We start from the raw sequence: 15,333 nt of genomic DNA, 5'->3' as shown, positions 1-15,333 counted from the left end.
CAGTTGCAGTTGAAGGATTGAGGAAGTAGCACGTGTGTTCGTTTCGTGCATAGCATTCTCCATGTTTACGCAACGAGAGCTAGAAATGGAGCCTACACGTGTCTTGGGTATTGTGACAATTGAAGACCAAAGACCAGATCTTTACATGTCAAACCCCCATCTCACAGAAATCCACACTTCCACAGTTCTTTGAGTGTTGTTGTTGTTTTCTAATGCCAGGCGTTTGACAATAAAGTCATTTGACCTCTTGCACTCCAATATTTTTCAAAAATGTTATCATGACCAGCCACTGAAGCACAGATTTTGTTATACCGCCAGCATTCCATTGTAAGATGCTTAGTTGATTCTGTACCATTAAAGTAGTCCCTGCCCGGAGATCCGATTGGGGGACTATTTTACCTCCGGATAATTTTACCTTAATGGTACTCATTTCATATTGGAGTTAAATGGCAAGTTGTAGCCGATTTAAGTGAACACCATATTTTAACGTTTTGGTGGCTACTTCATCCACACACAACCCCCAGAATGTCTGGAGGACCACACCTGCTGTTGGTCGACGGGTTCATTGGACCTAGCTGGGAGATCTTGTTGATCACCAGCTTTCCCTCCTTAAGCTACTGGAGGACGATTTTAGTGCCATAGCAGGTCAGCACTAGGAACAGAAAAGTAGAAAGAGGAGGAAGGAAAGGGAAATGAACCCCTAGGCCTCGAATGCTCTAATGCCGTCGGGGTTGAAGAAAGTAAGAGTTCAGTCAGGGGACTGGATAGGAAAGGGTAAAGAGGGAATTAGGTATTGAATAGAGGAAAATTATACCAAATTCAGTCATTAACTCATCAAGCTGACCAGTGCTAATTGATGAGTAGCCCCTCCCTTTAGTTCAGCTTGTAAAATTATGCTTACTAACAGCTGCACCATGGGAAGGCAGGGATGGACATTGGGTATTTGTCCAGGTTGGTTCCTTAAAGCCTTCAATGGGAAGGATTAATGGCTCTCCCCTCTGTATCTGAGAGATACCCTTTTGCAGCCAGTTCTTTGAGTGTAGTTTGTGGTGAACTTACAACGGACTTTAATACAGTTTCTCATTGGGCTACTTGTTTTCGTGATGGTCCTGTCAACAAGTTTGCAATGTCCAGGCGTTTCTGCTTCTGTTCAGCATATGATGGATGAGTGGAACAGAGAAAAATTCTCTCTGGCACCGGGATTTGAACCCAGGTTTTCAGCTCTACGTGCTGACGCCCTATCCACTAAGCCACACCGGATTCCCATCCCGATATGAGATTGAATCCTCTCAGTTTAAGTTCCACCTCTTGGGTTCCCTCTAGTGGCCTACCCTCATGCACTGCGTCATAGATGTATGCCAGTGGCACAATGTCCACACATGTGCAGAGGTGCACTCGTTATGAGTGACTAAGTGGCCGGGATCCGATGGAATAAGCACCGTCTTAAATCACAAAGTGATTATTTTTCGCATATCATATACAGAGCGTTCGCCTACGGGTGGGGCCAGGAAAACGGCCTGCGTGCGGTGTCACTTGCGGGAATCATCTATCCGTAAGCTTCCGCTTTCTATACTATACTCTGTAGGGTTTTAATTTTAAAAGTTTAGCAGCAGTAAAGACTGATGTTTTTGAAACACTAACTTCCTGTGAAACACGTCTTAGAGATTTATTAGGAGAGCGTGTAAATGATGCACTGATTTCATCAATTTTTTCTCCCGTCAATACTCTTCGTTTTCGCTTAGGAATTGTAGCATTTATCGACCCTGTTGTCGTTAATTTGTTAACAAGACGTCTAACAGTTTCTCTACCCTGAATTGGAGCACCCGGATATTTCACTTCAAATTGCTTACGCACCTCTCTACATGACTCTGTTTTCACATATGCATCATACATAAAATTCTTTGTTCAAGCGTGAATTTTGCGTTTTGCATAGCTAACAAATTTTACACACACGCTGAATATTTAAGCAACTGTGTCAAGAAACTGCACTGTACGTGTTAAATACTGCAACATCTGGCTCACAACTGATAACTTGTCCACCTTGATTGTCGAGCGTGTCTCAACAACTGCGCACACAAAGCGGCATATCAGTACATGCCGCTTTCCTGGCCTCACTCATAGGCGAACGCTCTGTATTATTATGACGTACCGAAGTACATATGATATTTTCGTGCAGAAATTCTGCGCCATCATATATTCCGGTGCCAGAGAGAATTTTTCTCTGTTCCACTCATTCTTCATCATATGATGACGCAGAATTTCTGACGGAAATATCATATGTACTTCGGTACGTCATAATAATATATTCTGTTTAGCAGTCAAGCAGTGGGGGACCCATCACAGAGAAATTTTTATCTTCTTCAGACTCTTTGTCAAAATGCGGAATAACTTACTGAATTTGGTGAAATCCCTTAAGCTTCTGAAAGTTCATTCAACATTGCTCGACGATCTTCTTGAAGAGCATCCACCACAAGCTTCACATTTCGTTCATGTGTTGATGATTTCGGCCTTCCTGGTCTTGCATCATTGTGTAAGCTGACACAAAAACAAGTAGCCCAACGAGTAACTGTACTACGGTCCACTGTAAGCTCACCACAAACTCCGCTGCGCTGTGGATTTCTGTGAGGTTTTGCCACATAACGATTCGCTCTTTGATCTTCATCGTCACAGTACCTGAGACACGTGTAGGCTCCATTTCTAGCTCTCGTCTCCTAAACACATGCGCTTTTTTCTCAATCCTTGAATCCTTCAATTGCAACTAAATTGGTGTTGCGTCATCCACTGCCAACCTGTGCATTATTTATGAAATGATCCTCATAAAATGGAATAGTACTTCCTCTCATTCGGGCAACTTCAGATGAATACACAAACATTCTGTTCTCACTATCACTCAATAAAATAACTGTATTCCAATGGATACCATCAGCGGCGGTTCCTCTATATGAGCACAGGAGCACGTGAACACCTTAAAAACTAACAATAATCATACATATTACTGTATTAATATTATTACATCTGTTACTTTCCAATGTGCAATGACGTTCCTACATTTTTCGTCTCGAGAGAATGTCCCGTTCGTGTGTCGTGTGTCTTTAAATCTCTACTGGACAGGTTGACAACAGCTCGCACAATTTCTCTGTAGCAGGGTGAAATAGCCTGAGGCGAGAATATTCTCTGGTTTGTTACAATGGTTACAGTAGCTCTGGCTCGCACAGGTCTGAACGTGCTAATGAGAGAGAAAGAGTGATGCTCCATCTCTCTTTGGTCTGGCATCCTGTTCTTTTCTCCCCCTTTCCTCGTTTTCTCTCTTTACGCTTTCTTTTCAAAATACCGTTACGCGCGGGGGTTGATTCTGTTGTCTTTTATTCAGCAAAGTAAGGAAAATACAAGCTGCATTGGTGCGTATTGAAAGTTGAAACAGTAACACTTGAGCGGACGTGTGTGAAATTGTGTGTTAAATTAAAAGAGGATTAAAACTTTCCTCCGTAACACCATGACAGAAGACCGATTAAGTAGGACCTACATTGGCTATGCTGGCAGTGGAAAAAAAAAACTTGCTAACAACATTAGAGACTTATTAATAAAGTTATTGATAAGTTTGCATCTCTCAAAATAGGCGCATGGAGTTTCTCTACAAATAAATCTACATTTTCAACACTATCTACAACAGCAGTCAAGGTGAGTCCTGTGAATTAATTTAGTCTACTCTTCTATAATGGTTTTTAATTTTGGTTCATATGCGTAGATTTGGCACATGCATATTAGAACTAATCGATCTCTGACGTGTGACTGAGCTGTACGAGAATACATCAGTGTGTTCATTATTCATTTTTTTTGTGAACACCCATCCAAGAAAGGCACGAGCCGCCACTGGATACCATCCCATTGTGGAATCCTGGGAAACGAGAATGCGGATGCTTTAGCAAAGAAGGGCAGCAATGCTACTTACAGACCTGTTACTAAATCTACGTATTACTCTGTGAAAAGATTTATTAAATCTACATACTTAGACTTCAACAAACAAAATTTGATAACTCAATCCCAAGGGAAAAAATGGAACTCTCTGCATCATAATCCACAGTTAATTCCCGATTTACCACGAAAATCGTCTGTAGCTGCATTTAGATTGGCAACAGGCCATGAGTGTTTGGCCAAACACCTGCATAGAATTGGAATATATCAGTCCCCTAACTGCCCATTGTGCAACTCAAACCAAGAAATGGATTCGGAACACCTCAAAATCTGTGCTTCAGTGGCTGGCCATGATAATATCTTTGAAAAATATTGGAGTGCAAGAGGTCAAATGACTTTATTGTCAAACGCCTGGCATTAGAAAACAACAACAACATTCTGTTCTCACGTTACTTCCAGAAATATACACAACAGCCATAACGACATGAGTGATTCAACAACAGAGTCCATTTACGACGTAATGTTGAAACAAAATTATGTCATCCATCTTTGATCTATGTAAATAACGAACGTAAATGTTATATGCACCAAATAATAACATTACTATCATGATGTTAAATAAATCATGGTCAGTTCTCCTAAATAAATCTGTAACACCAGAATCACGTGGATCTGATTCTGTAGCTATGTTTTGGTTAATAACTGGTCATTACTGCTTGGTAGCACATTTATACAGAATCTTAATTTTTAAATCGCCAAATTTTTTTTTTTTTTTGTGTAAGACTCAGTCATAGATAAGGATCATCTTCATAAATGCCCAAATTTGAGATCACCCCACCTGGACTCAACACCAAAAGTATAATGGGAAGCGAGAGGGTGAATGAAGGCCAATGGTTTCACTCAAACAAATTAATGCTTAATGAAGAAAAAACCCAGAAACTAATCTTAGGCCTCCCCAACACACTAAATAATGAAATATCTTACGTTAAACTGTTAGGTTTTTATTTGGATCCAAAATTAAGATGGCACATACACATAGAAAGTATATGTACTAAATTGTCGAGGGTAATTTTTGTTGTTAGGAAGTTAAGGCCGTTGGTTTTAACAGAAACTCCCAGACAGGTATATTTTGCACTGTTTGCATCTCACATTAACTATGGAATTCATATATGGGGAAGTGCAACAGGAGTCAATAGCATCTTATTACTACAAAAAAAAGAGCACTGAGGGTAATATTCAATAAAGATACCAAGGAATCACTATTTCCAGAGTTAAAGGTAATGTCAGTTTACAATCTATTCATTTACAGAACCTTGATATTCCTTAGATCCAACATAGATTTTTACCAGACTAGATCAGATATACATTCCTTCAACACTAGAAATAAAGATAAATTAGATTACACAAGGTGCAGATTGAGTGTCAGCTCAAATACCTGCTTTTTTAATGGCATGTTAATTATGTAAGATTTGTGCGGCTTACAGCTGTTTCAGTGCTTCACGCACCATCTTCAGAGCCTACTAGATCACGGCGTCATCTCGAACTTCTCTGCCTGTTATGTGGGTGTATTTGATTGCTGAAAGGTGTTGAAGAGTGGAGTCAAATAGTGTGTGTGTTCTGAAATTGATCTGTGTGTTGAGGATTTGATCGGGGTGTGTTTTAGTGTGTTTGTATATTTCGTATTGTTCTAGTGTGTTGAGTTTTTGGTTCTTGGGTTTATGTGTAGGATTTCCATGTCTGTATTTATGTTATTGTATGTATGGTTAGCATTGGTTATGTGATCGGCATATGTAAATGTATTGTGTCCTTGGTTATTGCTTTAATGTGTTCTTTGTATCGAGTTTGGAATGATCTGCCTGTCTGTCCTATGTAGAACTTGTCGCAACTATTACATGTGAGTTTGTATACACCTGTGTGGTCGCATTTATTTGTTTGTATTTTTGGTGTGTTGAGATGTCTTTGTAGTGTCTTTTCTGTTCTGTATGCTATGTTGTATTTCTGCTTTCTGAATGAAGATGTGATCTTATGTGTGCTTTTGCTTTCATACGTTAGTGTAATGTATTTCTTGTGTTCTTGTGTTTGTGTTGTTTTTTGCGTGTTTATGTGTTTGTTAAGTTTTTGTTTTGTCTTTCTTATGATGGTGTCTAATATGTTTGGATTGTATCCGTTTTCTTGTGCTATGTATTTGATTGTGTTCACTTCTTCATTGTATTGTTGTTGGCTCATGGGTATGACCATTTGACTCCACTCTTCAACACCTTTCAACAATCAAACACACCCACATAACAGGCAGAGAAGTTCGAGATGACGCCGTGATCTAGTAGGCTCTGAAGATGGTGCGTGAAGCACTGAAACAGCTGTAAGCCGCACAGACTTACATAATTAACATGAGTAAGTCCGCTAGTTAATCAATTAATTATATTCAAGTGTTAAAAGTAGTGTACGCAAGATTCAAAATGGATTATGTATGTTTATTTGCTTATAATTATTCGTTTATTTCTCTATATTTATTTGTGCTAAGCTTGTTTGTGCATGTGTGAGTGTATGTGTGCGTTTTTATATTATCGAACCTGACGATGTCATATCCAGGCCTTGTACACTGGTTTCTGACAAATAAACATTATTATTATTATTATTATTATTATTATTATTATTATTATTATTATTATTACGAGGCGCATCCAGAAAGTAAGTTTCCCTATTTTTTAAAAAAAAAAGAACACACACTTTCAGGAAAACATTTATTGGCAACAGGTACAGCAATGTTTCAGCTATTTTTCAACATAGATACCATCAGAATTGAGACACTTGTCGTATCGTGGGATCAACTTTTGTATCCCTCTGTCGTAGAACTCTGCCGCCTGTGAATGGAACCAGCGTGTGACAGACGTCTTCAGCTCTTCGTCGTTGCCAAAACGCTCACAGGAGAGAGAGAGAGGGAGAGAGGGGGAGAGGGGAGAGGGGGAGAGAGGGAGAGGGGAAGAGGGGGAGAGAGAGAGAGAGTGTGTGTGTGTTTTCGGCCCATAGATCTGACAGAGCTGCCGATGAATTTCAATTGGCGCAATGCTTTGTGCATTAAAGAACTTTATCGCCGACCGAACCTCGCAGGCGGCGGGAGAAGGAATAAGAGCTTCCATTTCGGACCACTGCTGCCACGCTACTGGCACCAGGCGGGACCTGTCCGGCTGGCATATGATTGATACGTCATAGATCTGTTACACATGCGCAATTGATACGGCTAATTACGTTTACTTTCATGAGGAAAAAATCGGGAAACTTACTTTCTGGATGCGCCTCGTATTATTATCCAAGAGCCTTCAAAATAGAGACTGCTACTACTATTGGTGGGAAAATGCATAACCAAATCGAATGTACGGTAGTGGGAAAGGTTCTTAATAGCAAAGATGTACAACACAGCTGAAAACCGTAAAAATTAGTCAATTTTCTGAGTGATCAGTTACTTATGAAAGATCCTGTATATCAAGATAATAATGAGGAAGGTCAAAGAGAGAGATAAAAGGATGACGAGAGGAAGAGGGTAAGGGATGAAGCAGCAGAAGAAAGGAATAAGTAGAACAAGACGACAGATACGATGAAAAAGTAATGGAACGGAGAAAAATTCCCTCCGGCGCCGGGATTTGAACCTGGGTTTTCAGCTCTACGTGCTGATGCTTTAGCCACTAAGCCACACCGGATACCCACCCCGGCGCTGGACAGAATCGTCTCAGTTTAAGTTCCAACTCTTGGGTTCCCTCTAGTGAGGGAATTTTTCTCCGTTTCATTACTCTTTCATCGTATGATGACGCAGAATATCTGCACGGAAATATCATATGCACTTCGGTACATTAAAATAATATATAAGACGACAGGTAGGCTACTGACCAGGCAGGTGATGATGTAGCTCTGGTCGCTGGTCATGAGGCCGATCTGCTGGGCCTGCTTCAGCACCTCGGGCAGCCCCTCCACGGAGCAGTCCAGCACGATGTTGCGCTCCCCGGACTGGCGCATGGCGCGCAGCACGTCGCGGTGGTTGCCGTGCGGGTCCAGCTGGCGCATCGTGAAGGCCTGGCCGCTGCTGTCGAACATCTGCAGCAGGCTGCTGAGGCGCACCAGGCTGGCTGCGTCCTCGTACAGCAGCGTGAAGGACTTCCAGCCCCACGCGCTCACCATCTCCACGTACAGCTGCAGACACAGACAGCGTCATTGTGATGGAGGTGAATTGAAGAAAACGTGATGAAAGAATGAAGAAAAGAAATGAAAAGGTTAGGTGGTGATGTGAAGAAGAAAGGAGGGAAGCGTAATATACAGTGCGGTTCTTATGGTTGTACACATAGTTTTCTACTCCTGACAAGCAACAGCGCGAAAGTCAAGACCGCTCAGTGCACTCACATGGAGAAACAAAGTCCCAACTCCACGTTGTGTAACCACAAATCTAGCGAGGCGTGGTATTTTGGTACCTATGCCTCTCTCGTCATATGACTCATGAATAGGGACACCGTAAAACAGTGAATAAAATACATCAAAGTAGACAAATAAAACTACGGTAATTCTGAGAAAAAGTCGTTATTTAAATACGTAATTCGTGAAAATGTCGTCATTTAAATACGAAATTCCTGAAAATGTCGTTATTTAAATACGTAGGCTAATTCGTGAAAAAGTGGTTATTTAAATATGTAATTCGTGAAAAAAGTGGTTATTCAAATACGTAATTCGTGAAAAAAGTCGTTATTTAAATGCGTAATTCGTGAAAAATGTGGTTATTTAAATATGTAATTCGTGAAAAAAGTGGTTATTTAAATACGTAATTCGTGAAAAAATCGTCATTTAAATACGAAATTCGTGAAAATGTCGTTATTTAAATACGTAGGCTAATTCGTGAAAAAGTGGTTATTTAAATACGTAATTCGTGAAAAAAGTCGTTATTTAAATACGTAATTCGTGAAAAAAGTGGTTATTTAAATACGTAATTCGTGAAAAAAGTGGTTATTTAAATACGTAATTCGTGAAAAAAGTGGTTATTTAAATACGTAATTCGTGAAAAAAGTCGTTATTTAAATATGTAATTCGTGAAAAAAGTGGTTATTTAAATACGTAATTCGTGAAAAAGTCGTTATTTAAATACGTAATTCGTGAAAAAGTCGTTATTTAAATACGTAATTCGTCAAATAAGTCGTTATTAAAGTACATAATTCGTGAAAAAGTCGTTATTTAAATACGTAATTCGTGAAAGAAGTCGTTATTAAAGTACATAATTCGTGAAAAAGTCGTTATTTAAATACGTAATTCGTGAAAGAAGTCGTTATTAAAGTACATAATTCGTGAAAAAGTCGTTATTTAAATACGTAATTCGTGAAAGAAGTCGTTATTAAAGTACATAATTCGTGAAAATGTCGTTATTTAAATACGTAATTCGTGAAAGAAGTCGTTATTAAAGTACATAATTCGTGAAAAAGTCGTTATTTAAATACGTAATTCGTGAAAGAAGTCGTTATTAAAGTACATAATTCGTGAAAAAGTCGTTATTTAAATATGTAATTCGTGAAAAAAGTCGTTATTTCAATACGTAATCCGTGAAAAAAGTCGTTATTTCAATGCGTAAATCATGAAAGAAGTAGATATTTAAATATGGAAATCAGTTTGAAAAAATTAGTAATAAAATACTAATTCTCCTGCAGGCTTCCCCAATATTAATAAGGCCAGTTTACAGATTACATGGAGAAAAGTGTCAAGTGAATATAAAAACTTTAGGCCTACGACAAATTGCTTGGCTGCCAAATCATCAAAATGCATTATTCCTTAGTCTTCATTGCATACGCTTGCTAAAAATGTGGTAAATATAATATTTTACACATTTCTTCTTATTGTGTTAGTATGTACAAAGCTAAGTACTACATACGCCCAACATAGGTTTTTTTCATTTTTCACAGCCGAGCAGCCATGCTTTCTACATGATAAAACATGAAATACAAGCCATTTTCGTACTTATTTTTAATTTTTCATTATTGAAAATAAAATAATGGAATTTCGTGACCGATGAATGTAGGATTCAGCATTATTCCTAAAAAACAAAGTCGTGAATACCCTGTAGATTAGAAGGGAAAGAAGATGCTGATCAAAAGGGAGACAGAGAAAGTCGTAATCATGTTGGTGACGAAGAATAAGAAGCAGACAACCAACCATGCACATGTGCATTTCCGTGAAAATAATGAAATTTTATTTTTTATCATCGTATCACAACACTCTTCTTTGCACAATTGGAAGTAATTTTGTTTTCTACTTTGATCGGTTGGATGTTTGTTCCAATCCTAATTACAAACGTCTATATTATCAAAACAGGCTAATCTGCAGGACTCACCTTGGCCAGGGTGGAGGAGTGCGGGTACAGGTTGACCAGGAAGTCCTGTCGGCGGTGGTTGGTCCCCCAGCTGGTTTCCACGTGGGGGATGTCCATCGTGTCGCAGATGGACTGCACGTGGGGCGAAGTGGCGCTGACGCGCGGCCCAAAGATCCCGGCGACGCCCTTCTCCAGCAGACTGCACACTGTCAACAACACAGAGCATACTAGATGATGTGGTGAAAACGTGATGTGGTGATAATGAAACAGCAGAGAAAGAGGTGCAGCCACAAGCCTGTTCCCTCAGTGGGGGCTGGCCCTGACCGTCACAGAGCATTTGCACTCAAATCATGTGCCATTAAGTACGTATGAGAATCTTGCACATAAATAAATACAATTAATTAATTGATTAATTATAAGTACGTAAATAAAGGAAAAGTTACTTACTTACTTACTTACTTACTTACTTACTTACTTACTTACTTACTTACTTACTTACTTACTTACTGGCTTTTAAGGAACCCGGAGGTTCATTGCCGCCCTCACATAAGCCCGCCATCGGTCCCTATCCTGAGCAAGATTAATCCAGTCCCTACCATCATATCCCACCTCCCTCAAATCCATTTTAATATTATCTTCCCATCTACGTCTCGGCCTCCCCAAAGGTCTTTTTCCCGCCGGCCTTCCAACCAACACTCTATATGGATTTCTGGATTCGCCCATACGTGCTACATGCCCTGCCCATCTCAAACGTCTGGATTTAATGTTCCTAATTATGTCAGGTGAAGAATACAATGCGTGCAGTTCTGTGTTGTGTAACTTTCTCCATTCTCCTGTAACTTCATCCCTCTTAGCCACAAATATTTTCCTAAGCACCTTATTCTCGAACACCCTTAACCTATGTACCTCTCTCAAAGTGAGAGTCCAAGTTTCACAGCCATACAGAACAACCGGTAATATAACTGTTTTACAAATTCTAACTTTCAAATTTTTTGATAGCAGACTGGATGATAAAAGCTTCTCAACCGAATAATAACAGGCATTTCCCATATTTATTCTGTGTTTAATTTCCTCCCGAGTATCATTTATATTTGTGACTGTTGCTCCCAGGTATTTGAACTTCTCTACCTCTTCAAAAGATAAATTTCCAATTTGTATATTTCCATTTCGTACAATATTCTCGTCACGAGACATAATCATATACTTTGTAAATAAATAAAGGAAAAGTACCTAAATAAATGAATGAACTAGGTAAGAAGTAAATGAGTAAGCTAAATAATTAAATAAATAATTCTATAAACAAATAAGTATAAAAAAGTAAATAAATAGGTAAAATATATATAAATAAATAAATAAATGAACAAGTAAATAAATAAATAATTAAATGAATCAAACAGTAAATAAAAATAAATAATTAAATAAATAAAAATATAAATACATCATTAAACAAATCAATGAATAACCAATACATATTTATATATATATATATATATATATATATATATATATATATATATATATATATATAATGAAATAAATGAATTAGTAAACAAGTAAATAAATAAATATGAAAGTAAATAAATAAATAAATAAGAAAATAAAAAATAAATAACTCAGTAAATGAACGAATAATTAAATAAATACTTGAATAAGTAAATAAATACATAAAAATTTAAATAAATAAATATATAAGTAAATAAATAAATAACTGAATAAGTAAATAAACGAATAAAGAATTAAATAAATAAATAAATGAATATGTAAATAAATGATCACATAAATTAATTAATGATTAAATAAACAAATAATAAATAAATGAGTGAAGTAGTATAGGCTAATCATAGCCGCTCAAATCTTGAATTTAAAGTCTCGGCATCCTAATAACTGGATAAATAAATAAACAGATGAATAAGCAAATAAATAATAATTTATCAAATAAATAAATGAATGAATGAATAAATAAATAAAAAATTAAATAAATAAACAAATGAATAAATAAATATATGACTAAATAAATAAATAACTGAATAAGTAAATAAATGAATAAAAAATTAAATAAATAAATGAATATGTAAATAAATGATCACATAAATTAATTAATGATTAAATAAAGAAATAATAAATAAATGAGTGAAATAGTATAGGCTAATCATAGCCGTCCAAATCTTGAATTTAAAATCTCGGCATCCTAATAATTGAATAAATAAATAAACAGATGAATAAGCAAATAAATAATAATTTAGCAAATAAATGAATGAATTAATGAATGAATGAATGGAATTAATTAATTAATTAAATCAATACACAAATTAATAAATAAATAATTCAATAAATAAATGAATAAGCAAATAAATTAATTAAAAAGTAAATAAACATTTGAAAACTTAAATAAACAAATGAATATGTAAAATAAATAAATGAATAGATAAATAAATAAATGAGTAAATAAATAAAGAATTAAATAAATGATTATTGTAAGTAAACAGATAATTAACTAAATAAATAAATAAGTAGCTCTAAAGTGAATAAATAAATCAATAAGTAAATAAATAAGAGAATAACAATGTCCACCAAAGTTTTATGCCCTATATGTTTGATGTATCATTTTAGTGGTCTCATTCCCTTGTCTCACCTGTCTGAGACACCTGCAGGCTGTTGTCCTGGTTGACTCGCTCTGGGATGGCCAGCAGGGTCTTGCGCAGGATCTGGCTGTCAGAATTGATGGTGTGCGCAGAGTACTGGAACACGCGCTCCTCCTTGTCATCCGTGTTGAGGAACAGACCCCCTGCAACACCAGCATTTGGATTGCTTTTATAGGTAAGTACCGGTATCTAACGCTTTTGATTTAACAATCCAGTTATTTTTTCTCTTGCTTCCCAGTATTTAGATGTAAAACTTGTATTTTTTTGAAACCGAATAATTAAAGAGTGGAAGCAAACTCGCCATGGATACATACAAATTAACAGACACCTTAAAATTGCATTCAATTCTCTTTGCAGATGATTTGGTATTATTAGCACTTTCAGAAGACGACCTCCAAAGGTTAATATATTATAATTTTCAGCAAGTAGCAGCCACATACAATATGGAAATTTCAACAGATAAAACAAAAATTATGGCATTCTGTGGGAAATACCCAATACAAAGTAAAATTTGTCTCGATAATAAAATATTAGAAAGATGTAATAGTTTCCCATATTTAGGTTACAATCTTTCCATTTTTGAAGAATTGGACATATCACAGAAAATTAATAAATACACAAGAGCGATGGGCATTATAAATAGTGTGATGAAACCATCCTTGGTTCAGAAACACACCCGCATACGTCTCTACAACACATTGGCACGACCGATACTCGGCTATGGCAGCGAAGCATGGACACTGAGGAAAGCAGATAAAAGCAGAATAACGGCTTATGAAATGCGATTCATGCGAAGAACAGCGGGCTATACTAAATGGCATCTGAAAAGAAATTGTGAAATTTTAAAGGAACTAAAAACTGAACCAGTTTTAGATTACATTGTTCAATATCAGTCTAATTGGAAACATCATTTGGAAAGAATGAATAATAGTAGACTCCCAAAGGCAATTTATAATTATGTGCCACATGGCCAAAGATCTGTGGGTCGTCCTGCTAAGAGATGGCGTGAAAATTTTATGTGAGAACGTAACAGGCCTTGTGGCCTAACACTTGTCAGGCAGAAGAAGAATTATTTTTTTGAAGTGCCTCACAGTGTGATAAATGGTTCATATCCATTTCTTCTTCTTGAGAACACATTTCACAGTTTGGAGCAGACAGGATGCCAGTCCTATGTAAATGTTTACCAGACATCATGACCTGTAAGGAGTCTGAACATGACCACAGCAGATTTACGTGGTAGTCAGGAATTGAACCAGGTCTTTCTAATAAATGTTTGCAATCAGAATTTTCTGTCATCATCATCATCATCATCATCATCATCATCATCATCATCAATGGCACGACAGCCCTTCATGGGCCCTGGCCTTCTTCAGAAGTTTTCGCCATTCCTCCCTATCCAATGCCAAACTTCTTCAATTTCTAACACCCAAAGTCTTGATGTCATCCATCACACAGTCTTCCCATCTCAATCTCGGTCTACCAACCTTCCTTCTTTCCATCGGAATAAATTTAAAAACTCTCTTCGCAACTCTATCATCTTGCATTCTCACAACATGCTCGGCCCAATCCAATCTTCTTATTTTTATAAATTTAACAATGTCCGGCAATTGCAATGGATACCTGCACATTGCAGAATTGTTGGAAATGAAACTGCTGACTTTCTTGCCAAAAAAGGATCCAATTTAATTCAGAATACAAATACAAGCCTACCTTTTACATCCATCAAAAGACTAATTAAAAATAAATATAAAATCAAGCAAAACCAAGCACTATGTACCAAAGCCAAAGATAAAAAATGGAGCATTTTAATAAAAAAAACAGAAATTATTCCAGAAATCCCACGTAAATCTGCAGTAGCAAAATTCAGACTGCTTACAGAACACGATTATTTGGCCAAACACTTGAATAAAATAGGAATTTACACAAATCAAAATTGCCCTCTATGCAACAAAGAAGAAGAAATGACTGAAGATCATCTCATAACCTGTGAAGTTCTACCTGATGGATCCACCACAGAGAAATATTGGAGAGCAAGAACACTAATGGCTTCGTTGCCAAAGCCCGGCACTAGATAACAACAACAACAATGTCCGGCTCATTATATAATCTGCACAGTTCGAAATTATATCTTCTTCTCCATGCTCCGTTTTCTCTAACTGGTCCAAAGATTTGCCTAAGAATCTTTCTTTCAAATGTACATAATAATGTCGCATCCGACTTCGACAATGGCCAAGTCTCAGATGCATAAGATAGTACAGACCTTACAAGAGTTTTATACATCATAATTTTTGTACTCCTAAATATAATTTGAGATTTTATATATCTTCTAAGACCATAAAAGCATCTATTGGCAGATAATATTCGTTTTTTTTTTTATTTCAGAACTAACATTATTTTTGTTGTTAATTTCAGAGCCTAGATAGATAAAACTATGGACAGTTTCAA

General features: G+C 36.8%; 1 protein-coding gene across 3 annotated transcripts in view; it reads right to left on the bottom strand.

Moving 5' to 3' along the window:
* Positions 1-15,333, bottom strand: part of LOC138698653 (glutamate receptor ionotropic, kainate 2-like) — a 58,275-nt gene that overhangs the window by 32,259 nt on the left and 10,683 nt on the right. For all 3 annotated transcript variants that reach the window (XM_069824790.1, XM_069824791.1, XM_069824789.1), the window contains exons 3-5: positions 12,879-13,031; positions 10,268-10,452; positions 7,795-8,094 (exon numbers count right to left, since the gene is read on the bottom strand). In XM_069824790.1, the coding sequence (XP_069680891.1) occupies positions 7,795-8,094; positions 10,268-10,452; positions 12,879-13,031 (638 nt within the window). The remainder of the gene's footprint in view (positions 1-7,794; positions 8,095-10,267; positions 10,453-12,878; positions 13,032-15,333) is intronic.

This window comes from Periplaneta americana, chromosome 4, assembly GCF_040183065.1.
Source record: "Periplaneta americana isolate PAMFEO1 chromosome 4, P.americana_PAMFEO1_priV1, whole genome shotgun sequence".
In the NCBI taxonomy this organism is placed as follows: Eukaryota; Metazoa; Arthropoda; class Insecta; order Blattodea; family Blattidae; genus Periplaneta; species Periplaneta americana.
Note: the sequence above shows the minus strand (reverse complement) of the source record. Positions and strands in the feature narration are given on the sequence as shown.